The sequence below is a fragment of the Nesoenas mayeri genome, assembly GCF_963082525.1.
Source record: "Nesoenas mayeri genome assembly, chromosome: 1".
NCBI lineage: Eukaryota > Metazoa > Chordata > Aves > Columbiformes > Columbidae > Nesoenas > Nesoenas mayeri.
Genome location: NC_137541.1, coordinates 169,119,284 through 169,135,625, shown reverse-complemented (window position 1 = coordinate 169,135,625; position 16,342 = coordinate 169,119,284). Strand labels below are relative to the sequence as shown.

The 16,342-nt window shown below is 35.5% G+C and overlaps 1 protein-coding gene across 9 annotated transcripts in view; it reads right to left on the bottom strand.

Moving 5' to 3' along the window:
- The window catches only part of MYCBP2 (MYC binding protein 2), a 198,953-nt gene that overhangs the window by 138,778 nt on the left and 43,833 nt on the right, over nucleotides 1–16,342 (bottom strand). For all 9 annotated transcript variants that reach the window (XM_080363498.1, XM_080363499.1, XM_080363500.1 and 6 more), the window contains exons 8-16: nucleotides 13,956–14,052; nucleotides 9,736–9,809; nucleotides 8,465–8,603; nucleotides 7,607–7,683; nucleotides 5,884–6,088; nucleotides 3,674–3,838; nucleotides 2,814–2,972; nucleotides 2,343–2,547; nucleotides 1,470–1,615 (exon numbers count right to left, since the gene is read on the bottom strand). In XM_080363498.1, the coding sequence (XP_080219624.1) occupies nucleotides 1,470–1,615; nucleotides 2,343–2,547; nucleotides 2,814–2,972; nucleotides 3,674–3,838; nucleotides 5,884–6,088; nucleotides 7,607–7,683; nucleotides 8,465–8,603; nucleotides 9,736–9,809; nucleotides 13,956–14,052 (1,267 nt within the window). The remainder of the gene's footprint in view (nucleotides 1–1,469; nucleotides 1,616–2,342; nucleotides 2,548–2,813; nucleotides 2,973–3,673; nucleotides 3,839–5,883; nucleotides 6,089–7,606; nucleotides 7,684–8,464; nucleotides 8,604–9,735; nucleotides 9,810–13,955; nucleotides 14,053–16,342) is intronic.

The window sequence follows — 16,342 nt, the reverse complement described above, 5'->3', positions numbered from 1 at the left end:
CCGTAAACACTACCTTTTTCCAATATTTTTTCAGTAAATGGCAACATAAAAAGAAATATACCTCGCCTCCAGTATCAAATAAAAACTCCACCTGGAGGCACTGTCACTTTTCTGCAGACAAATGTGGGCAATGCCCTCACCTCACACTGCCAAGCCCAACACAGGGCCAAGAGCTGTTGTCTGTCCTTCTAGGAGAGGAGTTAGCAAAGCAGACATTAGCACAATAACCAGAAGTCCTCCCTGGTCATGCATAAGAAGAGAGCTATGAGGCTGAGCTGCTAATGCCATGGTTACCATCAGTACAAACCTACTTCTGTCATAGCCATATATAAGCAAATTACATTTAGAAATATCTGTATGGAAGTATCAGGACTGCACAGCGAAGTTATTTGGAGTCCTTAGTGTTAATTTATCAAGAGAACCTACTAGCTTCTATTTAACTTTTGCTTCGGGAGGAAAAAAGTGCCACACACACGTATATATAATACAATTTATTAATATTATTAACCCCCGCAAATGGTGAGATGTATAAATATTTTAAAGTCATGCATCTGATTATTTTATGGTACTTTTCTATATCAGATACTATATACAGGCAGGATTAAGGGCTCTAAGTAAATATAAATATTAAAAAATAAAAAGTCTGATCTCCCAAAACCTCTAATCACTCAGTTGTAAGTAGAGAGAATACAACGATAAAAATGCTGTGACAACAGATCTTACAAGGCAAGATCCCAAAACATATTTTCCAATAAACACACCAGCTGGTATGTTTCCCCTAAGGTAGGTATTTTTCGTGGGGTGAAGGGGCGGGAGGTGTTTTTTTTGGTTTTGTTTTTTTTAAAACGTAGTTTACACATTCCTGGCAGCTCTTTCTTTCTGATAATTTCTGAGAGGAAAAAGAAAAAAGTTTTCAATAAACAGTATTCCATGTCTTTTCTGTGACTGCAAAACCCCTGCTGATAAAAAGATTATAGAAAAACATTCAGGCTATCAAAAAAGGACAAGATCAACTTTGTAGTATCAGCATTTGCATAGTAACCATATAGGTCAAAATGGCACACAAGTCCACAGTAAGGGCAAGTCAAAAATATTTCACTTACCAGAAAGAATTTCACTTTGCTGTATCACCAATAAATAAATGTGCCTGCTATGCAACATTTTATCCATTTTAACAGTAATATACTAAAATTGTCATTTAAGTCTAAAAGTTCAGTAATTTGATTAGAAAGAAAGAACTGCATTACTTGAGATACTAAGTTTTACCACACAGAAGAATCGAAATATTAACTGAAATATTAACTGAAAAGAACAAACCTATTTCTAAACTAATCTGTTATGCCAATTCAAATTTCAAAAGTCAACTGCAGGACTGAGTTTATTAAAAAGTATAAAGAAATGTACTGAGGAAAAAAAAGTGCAGTAAACAAGAAAATTACAAGCCATCCTGTTAACTGGATACCACTTACCCAGCAATAGATCTAAAGGTATCATCTCTTTTACAGCATCGAGGATTCCTCTTTGTCTTGCCTCCTGGCCATCCAGTTCTCTAGCACACGCCTTGCAGCAGCCACATACAGCACAGCCTGACTCACCTGAGCCACAGCCACAGATTCTGCAGCAAACAGAGTTGCTTTATCACTACCTTTTATTTTCATGCATTACCAATGCCTTGGTAATTGAAATATACATTATTAGTTTGTTCTATCTATGAACATGTAGTTTTCTCCTGAGATAAATAAAAAGTATAGCTAGTTTAAATCCTAGACGCTGTTGTGTGGTGCCAGGGAGCATATGCTGACCATACATATCTGAACTGACTTCTAAGCATTAACTTTTCTTCATTTAATTGAACATACACCACATGAAAACATGAACAAGAAAACGATGAGCGCGTGCAATGCTGGAGAAATAGTAACAGCAATATGTACAGAAAGTGGTGGCCCTTTGTGCCGCTGAACCCTGAAGTAATAGATAAAAGCAACTGCAACAGCAAGATAAAGAACTTCCACCACAGTAAGAAGAAAGGTTATCCCAAAGCCAGCAGCTCTCCCAGGAGACAGATTAGTGTTCATATTCAACAGTTTCTATCTAATAAAGGGCTATACACTAAAGAAATGGGATAAAAAAAAAAAGGGCATTTATAACTAAATCATCTGCAACCGCCACAAGCTATTTACAAAAATTTTAACCTACTTCCAATTTTAGAAGCACAGAGTCTTTTTAGATGGAATATTATCTTAGATTGAAGTTTAAGAACATATCAAAACCAGTTTACATTCAACGCATGCTTTAGCCATTCACCACCCTGTAGCAAGCGTTATTTCCAGATGTTTCCTTACCCCCCAGGTACTCTGTCAGGACGCCCACTGCTGACACAGCTCGCTCCATAGCCTGTGCAATCTCCACATACAGTGCACACCATACACTGCTCAAGCTTCCATTTATGCATGCCTGGAGGACACATCATGGACTTCTCATCTTTTTCATCTAGTTCCTCTTCTAGGTCTTCATCCATTGCTGTTGCCATGTTCTCAACTCCAAAGCCTAATTAAGATATTGAAACAAGAAACAGCTGTTTTCTGAGGCCAACAGTGGCTACTGAGGAAGCTCTGAAGAATACTTGTAGATCAGAGTTTTATTCATTTCGAAGAAAATTAAGGTATCCATACTTGGTTGGTTTTTTAAAGCGTGTTTTATGTACACAAGTTTTAGTATTGTAATTATATTTTATAATAAAATGCTTACTTATGTTTTCGCTTGTGATATTTTCCAGCACACAAAACAAATGGAAAAAAATGTAGGTCCCTCACCTTTTCCTCCCTGGCTCATGGAGCCTGTGTCTCGTCCACACTGTCCTTTATTATTTACACCAAATGTCCAAACTTCCCCATTCTTCATCAACACACAGGTGTGAGCTTTGCCCATGGCTACTTGAGTCACAAAATGGCCCTTCAAATCTGTTACTAAACCTATAAAACATAAAACAGTTGAGTGGTAAATTGCACCTTCTACCTGACAGCGATATAACAGAATTGCTAGTGGAGGGTGGCAATTTTTAGATTAATGGCAAGTGAGAAAACCAGCAGATATTAAAAGAAGTGTTAGAATAAGAAGTGAAAGAAGAATTAGGCCTAGGCTGTTTATCCTGTACAGAAAGGAAATCCAAAACCAAGTCAAACACTGCAGCAAATCACTTGTCCTGAGAAACAATTCTAAAGGAGTCATAATGACATCGGGGTTTATTTCTTTTATATTTTATTGAAAATGAGATGTACTGAATCACATGCAAACTCAAAACAGGCTGTCTTGTGAACAAAGAAACATATAAGGCCTGGTTTCCTGCAGCCATTGTTCATAAAAGCACGTCTGTGACTACTCCCCGCATGGCCTTCTAGTGTCAGATTAATATAACAAATTAGTTTTTTTTTCTTTTTCTAAGTGAAAGCGTTCATTCAGGTACTTGTTACCAGTGCTGCAATACACTTTTACAGAATTTACGGACACTTGTCTTCTCTATCCTTCTGTCATATTTGTCTGAATTAGCAGAAATTCAGAAATCTATTAGAAGAGTAAGAAACACACAAACATCATTTCCACAGGCTAAAATACTTACAGACTAATTACAACTAGCCTGGTTGAGAAATCACTTAAAAGACAAACATCAACTTACTTGTACTATCAGAGTAAATGGCATCTTTTCCAAACATGTAGAGCTCTCCATCTTTTGAAATTACGGAACTGCTTCCATTATTGCACGCTGTAGATATGACGATCTTTCCTTCCATTTTTATAATTTTTTTAGGCTTATATGGTTTTGATTGCCGTCTGCTTTTAGCTGTAAATAAATAAATTGTAAGTCATTCTATCAAAAACCATTCAAAGGCACAATAACATTTGTTTTATAATAAGGGGTTAGTTTTCAGACCCCTACTGAAAAAAATAATCTGTATGATCTGGTCTATTTTTTATTGGATTACACTGGATTCTGTCAAAAATTCAATGGTAAACAAAGTCATGATTAGACATGTATCTTTCAGTATCTTCAAGTTTTTCTTTTACATATATGTTGAACTAACTTTATGAACTTTACAAAGCAGGACATAGTAAAAAAAGTCCTCATTGTCATCTGAGGACTATATATATGCATGCAAAACAAGTTAACAGAGAAAACTACTAAGTTCTCTATTTATTAAAACCATGTTTAGAAAGCCTTTAAGTCACAACAAATTCCCAAAGGGGGAAAAAGGGAAGAAAAAGTACTTTAAAAAAGCAACCAACCCAAAACTAAACCAAAACCATTGTTTGCAATCTATCCTCAAACAAAACAGTAACAAAGTAGCTAAAGACTGGATAAAACAACTAACAGCTACTATTACAATCTGTGAATTTTCATCCAAGTCAGAGAATTGCCAGGTACTTTTACTTGTTGACAATTACCAGCTTTATACACAGAACACACACATGTACCCTGCTGACAGAAACCCAGTCTCTCTGCCCAGGTTTAAAAAGAGATCAAGCGAAAAGAAAGAAAAAAACCAAAAAACCCCACAACCTATGCACATCCACTCTGAGCCAAATTATGGGGTGTCAGAGAACCACATGAGTCAGAAGAGGGCCAAACTTATAAAAACTCAGAAAGACCCTGATCAGTAAGTTCTTCAGAAAGAAGATCCAGTAAGCACTGAATTTTCTCTCACCTAAATTTTGCTCATTTAAACGAAAGAAGTAACAGCGATTTACTTCAAAATGCTAAACTTCTGTTTCACCTGAAATTATAGATTAATTGAATATACAACAAAAATAATCAGTTTAATCGTATTTTGGATAATTTCCCAATAACTGGGCAAACAAATCTTGAAATTTGTGCTTTTAAAAGTATTGCCTGAAATATTTTTGATTGAATCTTTTATATTTACTCTAAATTTACTGGAGTAGTATGATTTCGTCCTAAAGAGTTTTCAGCAGATTTGAATTTATGAAAACTCTACAAAGTTACTATAGCACACACCAAGTTTGTCATCCAGACTTTTATACAGGAGTACTAGTATTAACTCCTCCCCTGAACACATTAAAGAATCCACTCTGCATTAGCAAACCTTAAAATAAATTCTTGCTTGTATTTTAGTTATATTACATGGGAAAATCTACAGATTCTTGAGGAACTGTCAGTGTAGCTGATCTTTCACAGGAATAATAAGTTAAATATGCTTTGTTTCTGCTTGAGCTATGCTACACCTCACATAAGCAGCCTACTGAGTTTTCGTTAACAACTCTCTTCGGAGGTGAAATTCCTAAGTAGTTGATCGAGACAAATCGAGACTCTACGGCTGCTATCAAGATTTTAAATCAATTTTTAAATTCTATTTTAAATAAATTTTGAAATTCTAATCATCTACTACTACCGATAGAATGACTTTCATACAAACAGTTGAGTGTTATAAATCATATTTCTAACTGATATTTATCTGTGATATTAATCATACTTCTAACTGCACTGAGACACAAAAATGTCAGTCTAATTAAATCTGTCTTCAAATTCTATAGCTAGCGAGCTTTTCCACAAACCTGCTTTGTGAAAAATGTATTAATTTTAACGGTAACATTATACAACAATATTAGAACATTATTGAGAGACTAATTTGAATTTCAGTTACATTTCAACACTGTATGAAAATGCTACCTGTGAAATATACATTATCCTATTAAAATGCACACATCATGAGGCTGACAACTCACTGGTTGTCAGGACCCATGGCTGGCATAATATTTAAACCCAACGCCATGCTTAGGTGTTCTTGGAAAATGTTAAAACTCTACTTTTCAAATTAGAAGAGTTAATAGACTTTTATCAATCACTGATCAAACAAGCATAATACGTACTTGATTCACCATCCTCTCCTTTGCTCGCAGAGCCTGTGAAGAATATGCTTCCATCCTCAGCAACAAGTAAGGCATGTGAGCCATCATGTCCAACAGAGAACTGAATAATCTTTGGAGATTTTGTGATTGGGAGTTCAACCCATTTTCCTGCTGAAGGACCACCTTGTTTGATTCCAAGGCTCTGATATTTGCCAGTGTAATAAATCTAGAATAAAACAGTTTGTCATTTTCAGTTATGCCACGACACTTTAAACTTGCTTAATTTTTACAGCTGCATTATTTTTAAATCCTGTAATTTCAAACCACATAGAAATTTTCCTGACGCTCTTCACACTGTTTCTATATCTGTCCTACACCCATTAATTTTGACTTAATGGGGGAAACATTCTGATTAGATTCTGCTTGTTTTGAAATATGATTTCTACTGTGCCACACAGTTTTCATATATAATTGTTTGGCTAGATGAATTGAACACACAAGAAAGAACTCTTCAGAAGAAACTATTCACATGAAACTAAGCATTTAAAACACTTAAGAGAAATGTCTGGTCTGTGTAAAAACAAGATTGTATTATAGCAATAATAATTAAATACACCATATTACACATTTTTAAAACTTATTTTCAGTAAATGTACAATGGCCACATAGCAGGTAAACAGTAACAGATTAAAATGCTGCACATGAACAAACACAAAACCACTGATACAGACTAAAAAGTCTCCTCTAGAACCATACTACGGTTGAGTAGCAACTCAACAGTACTATGAACTGGGTGTGTTAACCTATATGGGCTGCTAAAGCCATCTTTCACCATCTTATAAAGGTGTATTTCAACCTAAAACCACAACTTTAGATATCAAAACTGGGAAATTTGTGAATTTTATATGGAAGAGGCATTTAATCTGAAGGTCAAATTAACCTCTAAATTCTGTGTCACACTATTAAATTTTATTAAGAAAAAAGTTAAGCTTATTAACATTTTGACCAATCTCACTGTTTTGTTACAAACAAAGCAAGGCCTTCATTCCAAGAAAGCAATACAATTCTGAACACATGAAAACAAAATCTATGCTTATACAAATAAAGTAACATTAGTTTCACAAGCTGAAATAGAAGCGCGGTAAATAAGGTAAAAAAGTCAGAGTGACAATAAGAAAAAATATTTCTTAATTTCAATGAAGATGCCAATGTCTCTGAAAAACAGTCTCCAGTGAGCAGAAACAACATACCAAATCATTAAGAATAGGTTTAAAGAAATCAGGTGAAAACTTTGCATAGGGGAAGCCAATAATTCTCTGAAGGATCAGAAAAATCAAGTAGGGATTTAAATAAATGACTATGGTCAGACTGTTATGGAAAGATACGAGGTAAAAAAATTTCACAAGTGTGCTAATATATCATTTGTAAACAAAAGGTAATTTCATCCCCCAAATCTAAAATGAAGACCCACGCTGTCTCTAAGTAAGAATGAGAGCAGAAATGCCTACAAACTCAAGCCACAGATTTCTCAATGGTACCAACACCATCTGCTTATGTTTTCAAATAACCGTTTTCCTTTTTCCCTTTAAAGCGGGCTCTGAATTTGCATTTAAATACTGTCATCTAAATTCATTCTAACGTACTAAAAAGACAAAAAATAACTGTGGAAAATAATAATTAAATTTAAAAACACGCAGAAATATATTGATGCAATTTGCTATTTACTACAGAACACTTTCAGTACCTTTCCACTAGCAGTTTTCATTAGTGCAAACTCTCTTCCAGCACCAAGCACAGCCGATTCCTCATCAAACCCTGTACCTGTGTGAGCAAGACTGTGTTAACCGGACAGTTCAACCAGGCAGTTTCACAGACCAGTTTACAGACCTAACTCTGCCAGGCAGAGTTTGTCATACCAGAGGTTCTTAAAAAGTTAAAATTGCAACACAGTTATGATGCCATAACAAGGATTAATGGGCTACAACTGGCAGAGTTGTTCAAAGAGGAAAAAAGCACAGGATAAGAGCAACTGCACTTGGTCAGACAAAAGGTACATGTAGTCAAATATGCTTTTGTTCTGATAGTGCCAAGAGCAGACCCCAAACCAAGCAAAAAACACCCCAAAGCAAACGTAAAATTTCTCCAAAACACCTTTGTAGACACCAACAATTTTGCATCTCAAATTCTGATGCAAAGGGCCTTGCCAAGTATTTAGTATCATTCAATACATTTATTTTCCATTAATCCAGCCAGCAGTTCTTTTAACTTTCGTTAACTTGCACTCATAGCAAGGAATTCTATAACTTAACTACATGTTACAAAAGCACTATTATGAAGTTCAAGCTTCAAACAATTATATATTTATTATATACCTCAAGGAAAATAATGGAAAACCATGGACAGTGCTATAGACAGCAAGATGGTTCAAAATTAGTGTATGGATTATGCTTAAGCACTTTCAAAACCTTTGTACTTTTCCATGTGTTAATAATGAAGCTATACATTCCTGCACAGAATAAAGGCAAACAAGGGGAAGGGTAGTGTTTCAGTATTATTATTTGAATCGCTAGCTTGTTATTAACCTTCAAAGAAGAGGACTTACTGATAATGTGCAAGTCTTTTTCCAGATCAAACAATGAGATGCCACAGGCATGTAAGCATTTTCTTGCAAGTTTAAGCTGCAGCTCTTGTTGCAGTACTGGTTCAGTACTTGTTGCAAATATTCGTACTACAAAGCCATCCTGAAATAAATTTAAAAAAAAAATCTTTACACTGTATAATAAATGCAATAATTTTCTTTTCATGGTCTGAGTGCATTCATATAACACTATTTCAGAGTAAAGTATCAGAAGACACATTAATAAATTAACATTTATTACAGAGGAGGAAAGACGAAAGTGCCAAACAGGATGAGCTAAAGATAAGCATCTGATAGACCTTAAACATACAACGAATTCTATGAAAACACTATGAAAATAGTGCATTGCCATAGAAATAATTAACTCTGAAACTCACTATAGAAATCTTGCTTTTTTTAACTATTTACATCTATTTTTAAGCCCTCAACAACTCCTGACTGAAACCCCAAAATTCTGCCTGCAGTTTAAGAGTGACTGCTTTGAAGAGCAGCTAAAATCAGCTTCTGTTTGCAAGCGCAGATGAAGTATCTTCATCTGGCCACATTAAAAAAAAAAAAAGCCATTCTATTATCAGGAAAATGGATCTCACATCTCGTCAACCTTGTCTCACCCCCACTCCTGCGCCATCCTTGTTTTACAGCTTTCTCACTGTCAAAAAACAGCGACCAGCCCAAAACTAACAATGTAATAACTGTCTGTTGAACAAAACATAGAAGAGCTAGAACTGTTTTGCCCCTCGTAGAAGTTTACACAGCTTTGGCCAAAAGGCCATTTTCCTATATAAATCTATTGGAATGTAGTACTTTTCATACCTCTTCTATTAAATCTGCCTGAAATCCCCCAACAAGTACTAAAGAATTACATGAAATTAAATTAGAAAAAAATAAGCTATAATCAAGCGCTAAGAATCTTATCTCCTAGAGATCCTGTAAAATAACATGTTAAAAAGCCATTATTCCATGCATAAGATTTACCTCAGAAAAAGTTTCTTAAAACTTGTTTCAAAAAAAATCAAAACCCCCTGAAAAATCCATCACAAATGAAAATACCAAAATACTGCTCCTTTATGCACAAAGGTTGCAGTTTCTCATTATCTCTAGTTATATTAATTTCTTCCTTAGTTGTGTTAATGAAGAAAAAGCCAAACATGAAGCAAAAAGGAAGCTATAAACATTGTAAAATAAAACAATTTAGTTGAGAGAAAAATATTTTAGCTATCATATGTAACACTTACATCTCTAGATGCTGCTATTTGATTAATATATTCTCCATCAGTGAAGAGGATATTTTGCCCTTCAGTATGACAATCTGTGAAAGATGAAGTGCACTGCATCAGTTTATATTAACATACATAGACTATTCTCTGTTTCTGTCTAATTCATTCTCACTACAATCACACTATGAGAATTGTAGTCTGTCTAAAGATAGGTCACACTGTTCTGATAACACATTATGTTGGGTCCTCCTCTCTCCAAAAGCATATGATACTCTTCTGTCCCTTTAAGAGTTATTACAGCACTTTCCATTGAATGAAATGTAAGGGGTTACTCCAATATTTAACTACAAAAGCATTTAGTATTCACCTGTGAGGAGTATTTTAAACTATTAGCACACAACTAATCTTTAATTTTCTGAGAGTGTCAGTCTTTCTCCTTTCCCAAAGACTTTAAACAGAAAAAGAAAAGGCGTCACTATCTTTAAAGAAAAGTCTTCCCAGTCCAGCATATAAACGTACAGAAATGAATGAAACAGAAACAAACTTTTCATTGTTCATTTAATTTTTCCATTGTTTATAAATTTTGCCAAACTAGTGCCTGAAAATCCAGGTTTTGGGGAAACTATAAAGCATATACTTGATTGCATCACACACTTACTGAAAACAGGTCAGCATTTTTCCAAGCAAAAATAGTTAGGGAAAGAATTCTGCCCATTTTAGGGGGAAAAAAATAAAAATATCACTTTACAAGTATGTCCCCACACCATCTCTTCTTCCCTTCCTGCTCTGCTGACAGAGCTACTAATAAAGAAACTGCTATTATATGGCTTGAAAGGTGCTTGTTTCATTCATTACACACAAGAAAGAGACCTTTCCAAAAAATACTACAGGACAGCATTATTCACAAAGCCATAAACTTGTTTACTTTTTCCTGCTATACTGCCTAGTCCAATGCAGTATCTTATGAGGAACAAAATAAGCATTAGGTGGCCTTCTTCACTTCTTGGATCTTGAATCAACAGACCTACAGTTGACAATCTCCCCCTTTGAGCACATACAGGTATAAATGAAAATGAGGGTGGAGCAGCAAGCAGGGTGGAGAATGGCAGGCACACTGAAGTTTGAAATATTGTTCTCTCAAAAATAACCTTGGATTTAATGACCCAAGTCAGTTCACCTTACTAGTTTCTCTATGCTGCAAAGTGATACTAGCGACCAAAACAACATGAAGAAGAGCTACAAAAATCATCTAAACGACATTTCTGAAAGGTTACAGGAACTTGGTGAGTATTGAGATCCCTTGAACAGCTGAAAGTTACATGTTCACATAAGCATAGCTGTAAAGAAAACAGGATATTCTTGCCACCATTGGGTCCATATTATGCTTTTGGCCTATTTTTTGAGTCATTTCAAGAAGAGGTAAGTCTCTCAGTAACATTTTGGGGGGTTGGTTTTATGTTTGGTAGGTGTGTTCATAGAGGAAATCTGGAACAGGGATGCCCTTCTTTCCAATATTCATTCTTCAGAAGAATTCCTAAAAATTAGCACTTGATTAGATAACATTCAGGCTCAGCATGAAATATCAAATTAATGGTGAGAGTAGAAAATGGAAGGCAAATGGAACACCTGCAAAAAGCAGGATTCTAGTGTCTCAGCTAGCAAGGAGCTCTTAGGATCAACTGCAGTCTTACTCAATCTGATTTTGTAAATTGTTCTGGGGACAAAGATATCCAAGGTTTCTGTCTGGAGATTACTGGAGCAGAAAGAGCTTACAAACTACAGACACCTGTTAATCAGTACCTCCTTAGAGGCTTCAAGAGATGATGACTTTAAACATCATCTGTTTTAATATAGTGCATCCTCTGCCTGCTAATAACTACTTGAGCTCATCTAGGTATCCTCAGCAGTACTTTTCAGATTAAATGAATAGTCCTGAGCTCCAAGATACTTACATGTAATTTCGAAGGGCAATGAAACCATATACCATATAACTTCAAACTCTTCAGCTGAACACAGCAACCTTTTTTTAAGGTATAATATGTAGTCAGCATTATTTTTAAAGAAACAGTCAAGATGAAAACCACTTCTGTAAATTCAGGTCAAATCACCTAGAAAATCTCATAGAATTCAGAGATTCCTTTATAATATTTGGACTGAGAAGACAGCTCTACAGCTCAAGGACAGTGTATGAAGCTTGGCAAAGACATGAGATACCAGAATGCTGACACAGTCTGGTAGTTGCAGATACATTGTCAGATTTGCTACATCATCTGCCAGAACAGAAAGACTGCCCTTTGCAATAGAAGTTTATGGTTTCAAGAAGCTGGGTGATCCGACTGCCTGAGAAAGGAGAAGATAATATTCCATAGTTCACTGAGTTTTCTAAGGTCACATGACTTCTGGCTAGGATCAACTCCTAAACTCTTATGCACCCCTGTATGAATAAATACAAATATCTTATTTAAACATATCACCAACCCAGGCATTTGAAAGATATTAACTCCAGATAGAGATCTGTCTGAAAACCACACCAACTAGGAAGAAACAGCTGGAGTCATAGTGTTCAGCTGTTAGCAAGGTTACTGCCCTCTAGTTCTATCCGGTGTGGTTTTTCAGACCTACAACATGCTGCAAGTTATAATTAAAATTACAGTGAGGAAGCCATTACTATTTACAGTTATGTACCTACGCAGGTGTCCTCAGGATAAGTCACATACCCTCCCCTCACCTTGATTTCTTTCCTTCTAATGGGAAAGAGAAATAATCGGAAGTGGACCCCTTTGAATTTGTCCTAGCCAAAATAATAAGGTTGTATTTGCTCACAATATAATAGAGATAAATGTGTAGGAGTGCAGAAAATAAAACAGGGATCAAAATACAGAAGATAATACACCTAGCATCTGCTTTGACACCATCACAAACCATATGAAATGCAATAGTGTGAAACAGTTTGAGAGGTTTCTGAATGGGTATTCCCACAGTGAAAATATTTGCTTTTGCATGGAATGTTTAATACGTCTTTGTTTAAAAGGCATGCTCTTGTTTAATTTGTGTCTTTTTACAGTATAAACATAAGGCTGTCTTGGAGAATGACACTCTTCACTGAGATTTTCAAAAGAAAGCCATAGCAGCTCAGAAGTGTAGGCTTCAGACTGCTCAAGTGTCTCTCAGGATTTGCAGGAAGAACACTGATTTGTTTAGTAATGGTAACATAATTAAGGATCTCAAAGGACCCTACTGGTTGAAGAAGCTGCCTTGAGGTGAAGGAAGTAGAAAAAACAATCCTACTGGGCAATTTGTCAGGTCCTTGAATGTGCTCTCACTCAAATTTCTCATACAGCCCCACAAAGTTCAAACAGCTTAAGACGACATCCACATTTTAAGGACTTGCAGATACTTGCATAGACTAAATTCTACATTCGTAGTTTGTTTAAAGCTTCCTCTTTATGTTTGAAACACAGAAAGCCTAGAGAATTCTTCTGATGTTTCAAGTCAGTGCCGCCTTATTTATGTCAGGATGCAACACAAAATCTTTCTTCTGATACACAGAATAAGCCCATCATTGCTTAGCCAAAAGATATTCTGTGCCCTTCATCTGTTTACGTGACTGGCTGAGCACAGATGTGTTTCACCAGGAGGCCAATAAAGTGTGTTCCAGGAATACCCTCATTTACTAAAGAGAAAGGCAAGTTACAATGCACTTCTGCCAAACAAAAAAAAAACAAAGCCACAAACACAGAAAAACACACACACATCCACCCCCCCAACAAAACTACAAATAAATACCAAAACAAATTAACAACAGCCCCCACAAATTTAAACATCAGAACCATAGTTCATCAATCTATTTTAAAAACCACGTAGTTTTTGTCATAGTTTGTAACTACCTACATGTAAAAAATACTGGAAACAAAGTCATATCTGAGCCAAATGCTCAAAGTTCAAATGAAGAAGTAAAAATTGTTTAAGAAGGAAGTTAAGCTGTTGGGAGTATTTAAATTAAGATGATCATACGTTCTAAAATGTTGCAATACTCTTCCTCTTCTAGCACTTGGAATAAGATGCAAGACCTCTGAATGAAATACTGCCGCTGATCTAATGCAGCAGACCAAACTCATAAAAAAAACAGTCTCTTTGTGATCTCAAAAATCTCTCTCAATTTCTCTTCTGCTTACCTGAAAATACATAGCAAGTAAACAGTAAACTATAACCATCTTCTCATATCTGGAGGTTCATACCTGGCAAAGCAACTGTACCGTCTTGTTCCAAAGTTTCAGGGTTTATTCTTATGGCTGTCATACTGTGACTATTCGCATCTCTATATAATAAATAACCCTGGTAAGAATAAGAATACATATTTGTATTAAAATACTCTGAAATACATCAAAGGTTATTGTTAAAAGTGAAAAATACGCAATCATTTTTTTAGTTATTATTTAGAAGTTTTGGAAACCTTTTACATCAAATTTGTTTCATTTTGGTAATCAACTTTTCTTTCACTACTCAGATTCTGCAATAAAAACCTGGAAATTTAAGCCTCTTCCTCCACACTTTCTACACACTGAAGATCAGCATGCTGATGCTCGTATACAGCTTTTGAAGCCACATATAGTAATCCTGTTCTTCATATGTGTACACAATTACAGATAAAAGCCACAGAAAAAACCCATGTTTCTGTCCCCACTTTCCAAATCAACAAAAGATCCAGAAAGGAGATATATATATTGCCCCATATAAAAGAGTGATCATTAATGAATATTAACATGGGCATTAAGAACTAGAGAATTTTTTTTAATGTTAATTAACTACTTTGACTCCCACACTAACAAGATTCCATGCATTTATTCCTTCTGAGCTCTTCAAAGAAATTCCTGCAAAGTACAAGGTGATTTTGGTGAGAGCAGCCACGACACAATGCTACATACAATGAGTCCTTACACTGCTCACCTCCCAACTCCTCACCAGACATAGGGGAAAGGCTGATACTCAGAACTAATGATTTCCTCTTTCTGTTTCTCCACATGTAGAATATCTTCATATCCCCAAAATTACCTATTCTGATCAGAAGCCCATATCGAGAAGTCACCTTTGGTATACCAAAATAGTCTCTTCTCTCTGTTCATACGTATGTATTTTTGAAAGGTTTCATTTGGTCCCTAGTTTAGAATGTTTCTCAGTAAAAAGATTTACCTGCCTGAAACTCACATTTGAGGTTTATTCTATAACTCTGAGTGCACTTTTAAACAAACACAGTGAATTAAGTTTTGCTTTACCTTAAACTAGATAGGTTGCATAAGGCCCCATGTTTGCGTAATGCGCACAGATCCAGAATAGATGCAATATGCCAACTTCACTCTCGTATCTTTTTCAATCCTACAATGACTGTGAACCCTTCACAGGTTTTGAGGGAGCAGGCCAGAAACTCAGTTGGGGGATTTACAGTTAGAAAGCACGCCTGCTACAAAGGTACAGGGAAGGAAAGATTCCTTAAGGGCCCTTGTGAACATACTCATTCAAGGTGACTGAGGCCAAGCAAACTAGCATTCACCTATGGGAGGTTGCAGAGATCAATATAAATAACAGCTCAGTAATGATTCTGACAAGAGCAGTGCCATCGCAGGAGATATGACAATGGTTTCCAATTGCTTGAAGCACAGTTAGCCTCAGGTGGAGATTCTATACATTTAAGAATGGTTGCATTTCATGGAGAGGTCACTAAGGCTTAACCTCAGAATATTGTCATGTGTCCAAGAGTCAGAAACCCTAATTACAATCATTTAACAATAACAGACAAATCCAACCAAGCCTTTTCCTTCCATCTAAACGATCTACATTTTCCTGGATAAATCAACCTCTATGAAATGAGGAAAAACAAGCCCACATAAACTTGGAAGAATAAGTAAAGAGCATTAAAGCACATAGAAAAGCTTCAATCTAAAATAACTTGCATAATGAAGAAAAATTATCTGATTTTGAGCTGGCTTAAGCAAGCACCTGAAGGGAAATGAGACTGAGGGCATATCTTACCTCTTTTACAGACATACACTTAACAATAAATGCAACTTACAGATCTCCCTATAAATATAGCCCCAGAGAGACATTTTTCCAACTAGCAGTACCTTTGGGTAAAGGCACTGTGTGATTACATACACCTGTACAAGCCTCAAAGAACATCAAATATGTTTACATCTATATCTATGTACAGAACATGCAAACATATAAGTCTGTACAGTGAACTGTATGGATCCTATTCCTTTCCAAACTGATAAAACAGGCTCCTGAAGGAATGCATCTGCATACATTTGTATTGTACCAGTACAGCTTTTGGTGATCTATCCATTTTAATACTAAACAAAATCAGATTTTGTGTATATATATGATAACTGTAATAACAGAATACATATTACACTTAATTTCACACTGAGAGAATGAGACCACTTAATTATTAATAATTGGAAATATAAAATAAAAATTGCTCAGTAGTTAAAAAGTGAAGCAAATTCATTCTTCTCTGATATTTAACTTTCAGAGGTTTGTTTTGTTTTGGTGGGGGTTTTTGTGTTTTTGTTTGTTTGTTTAGTGTTTGGCTTTTTTGTTTTTGTTGTTTTGGGTTTTGTTTTGTTTT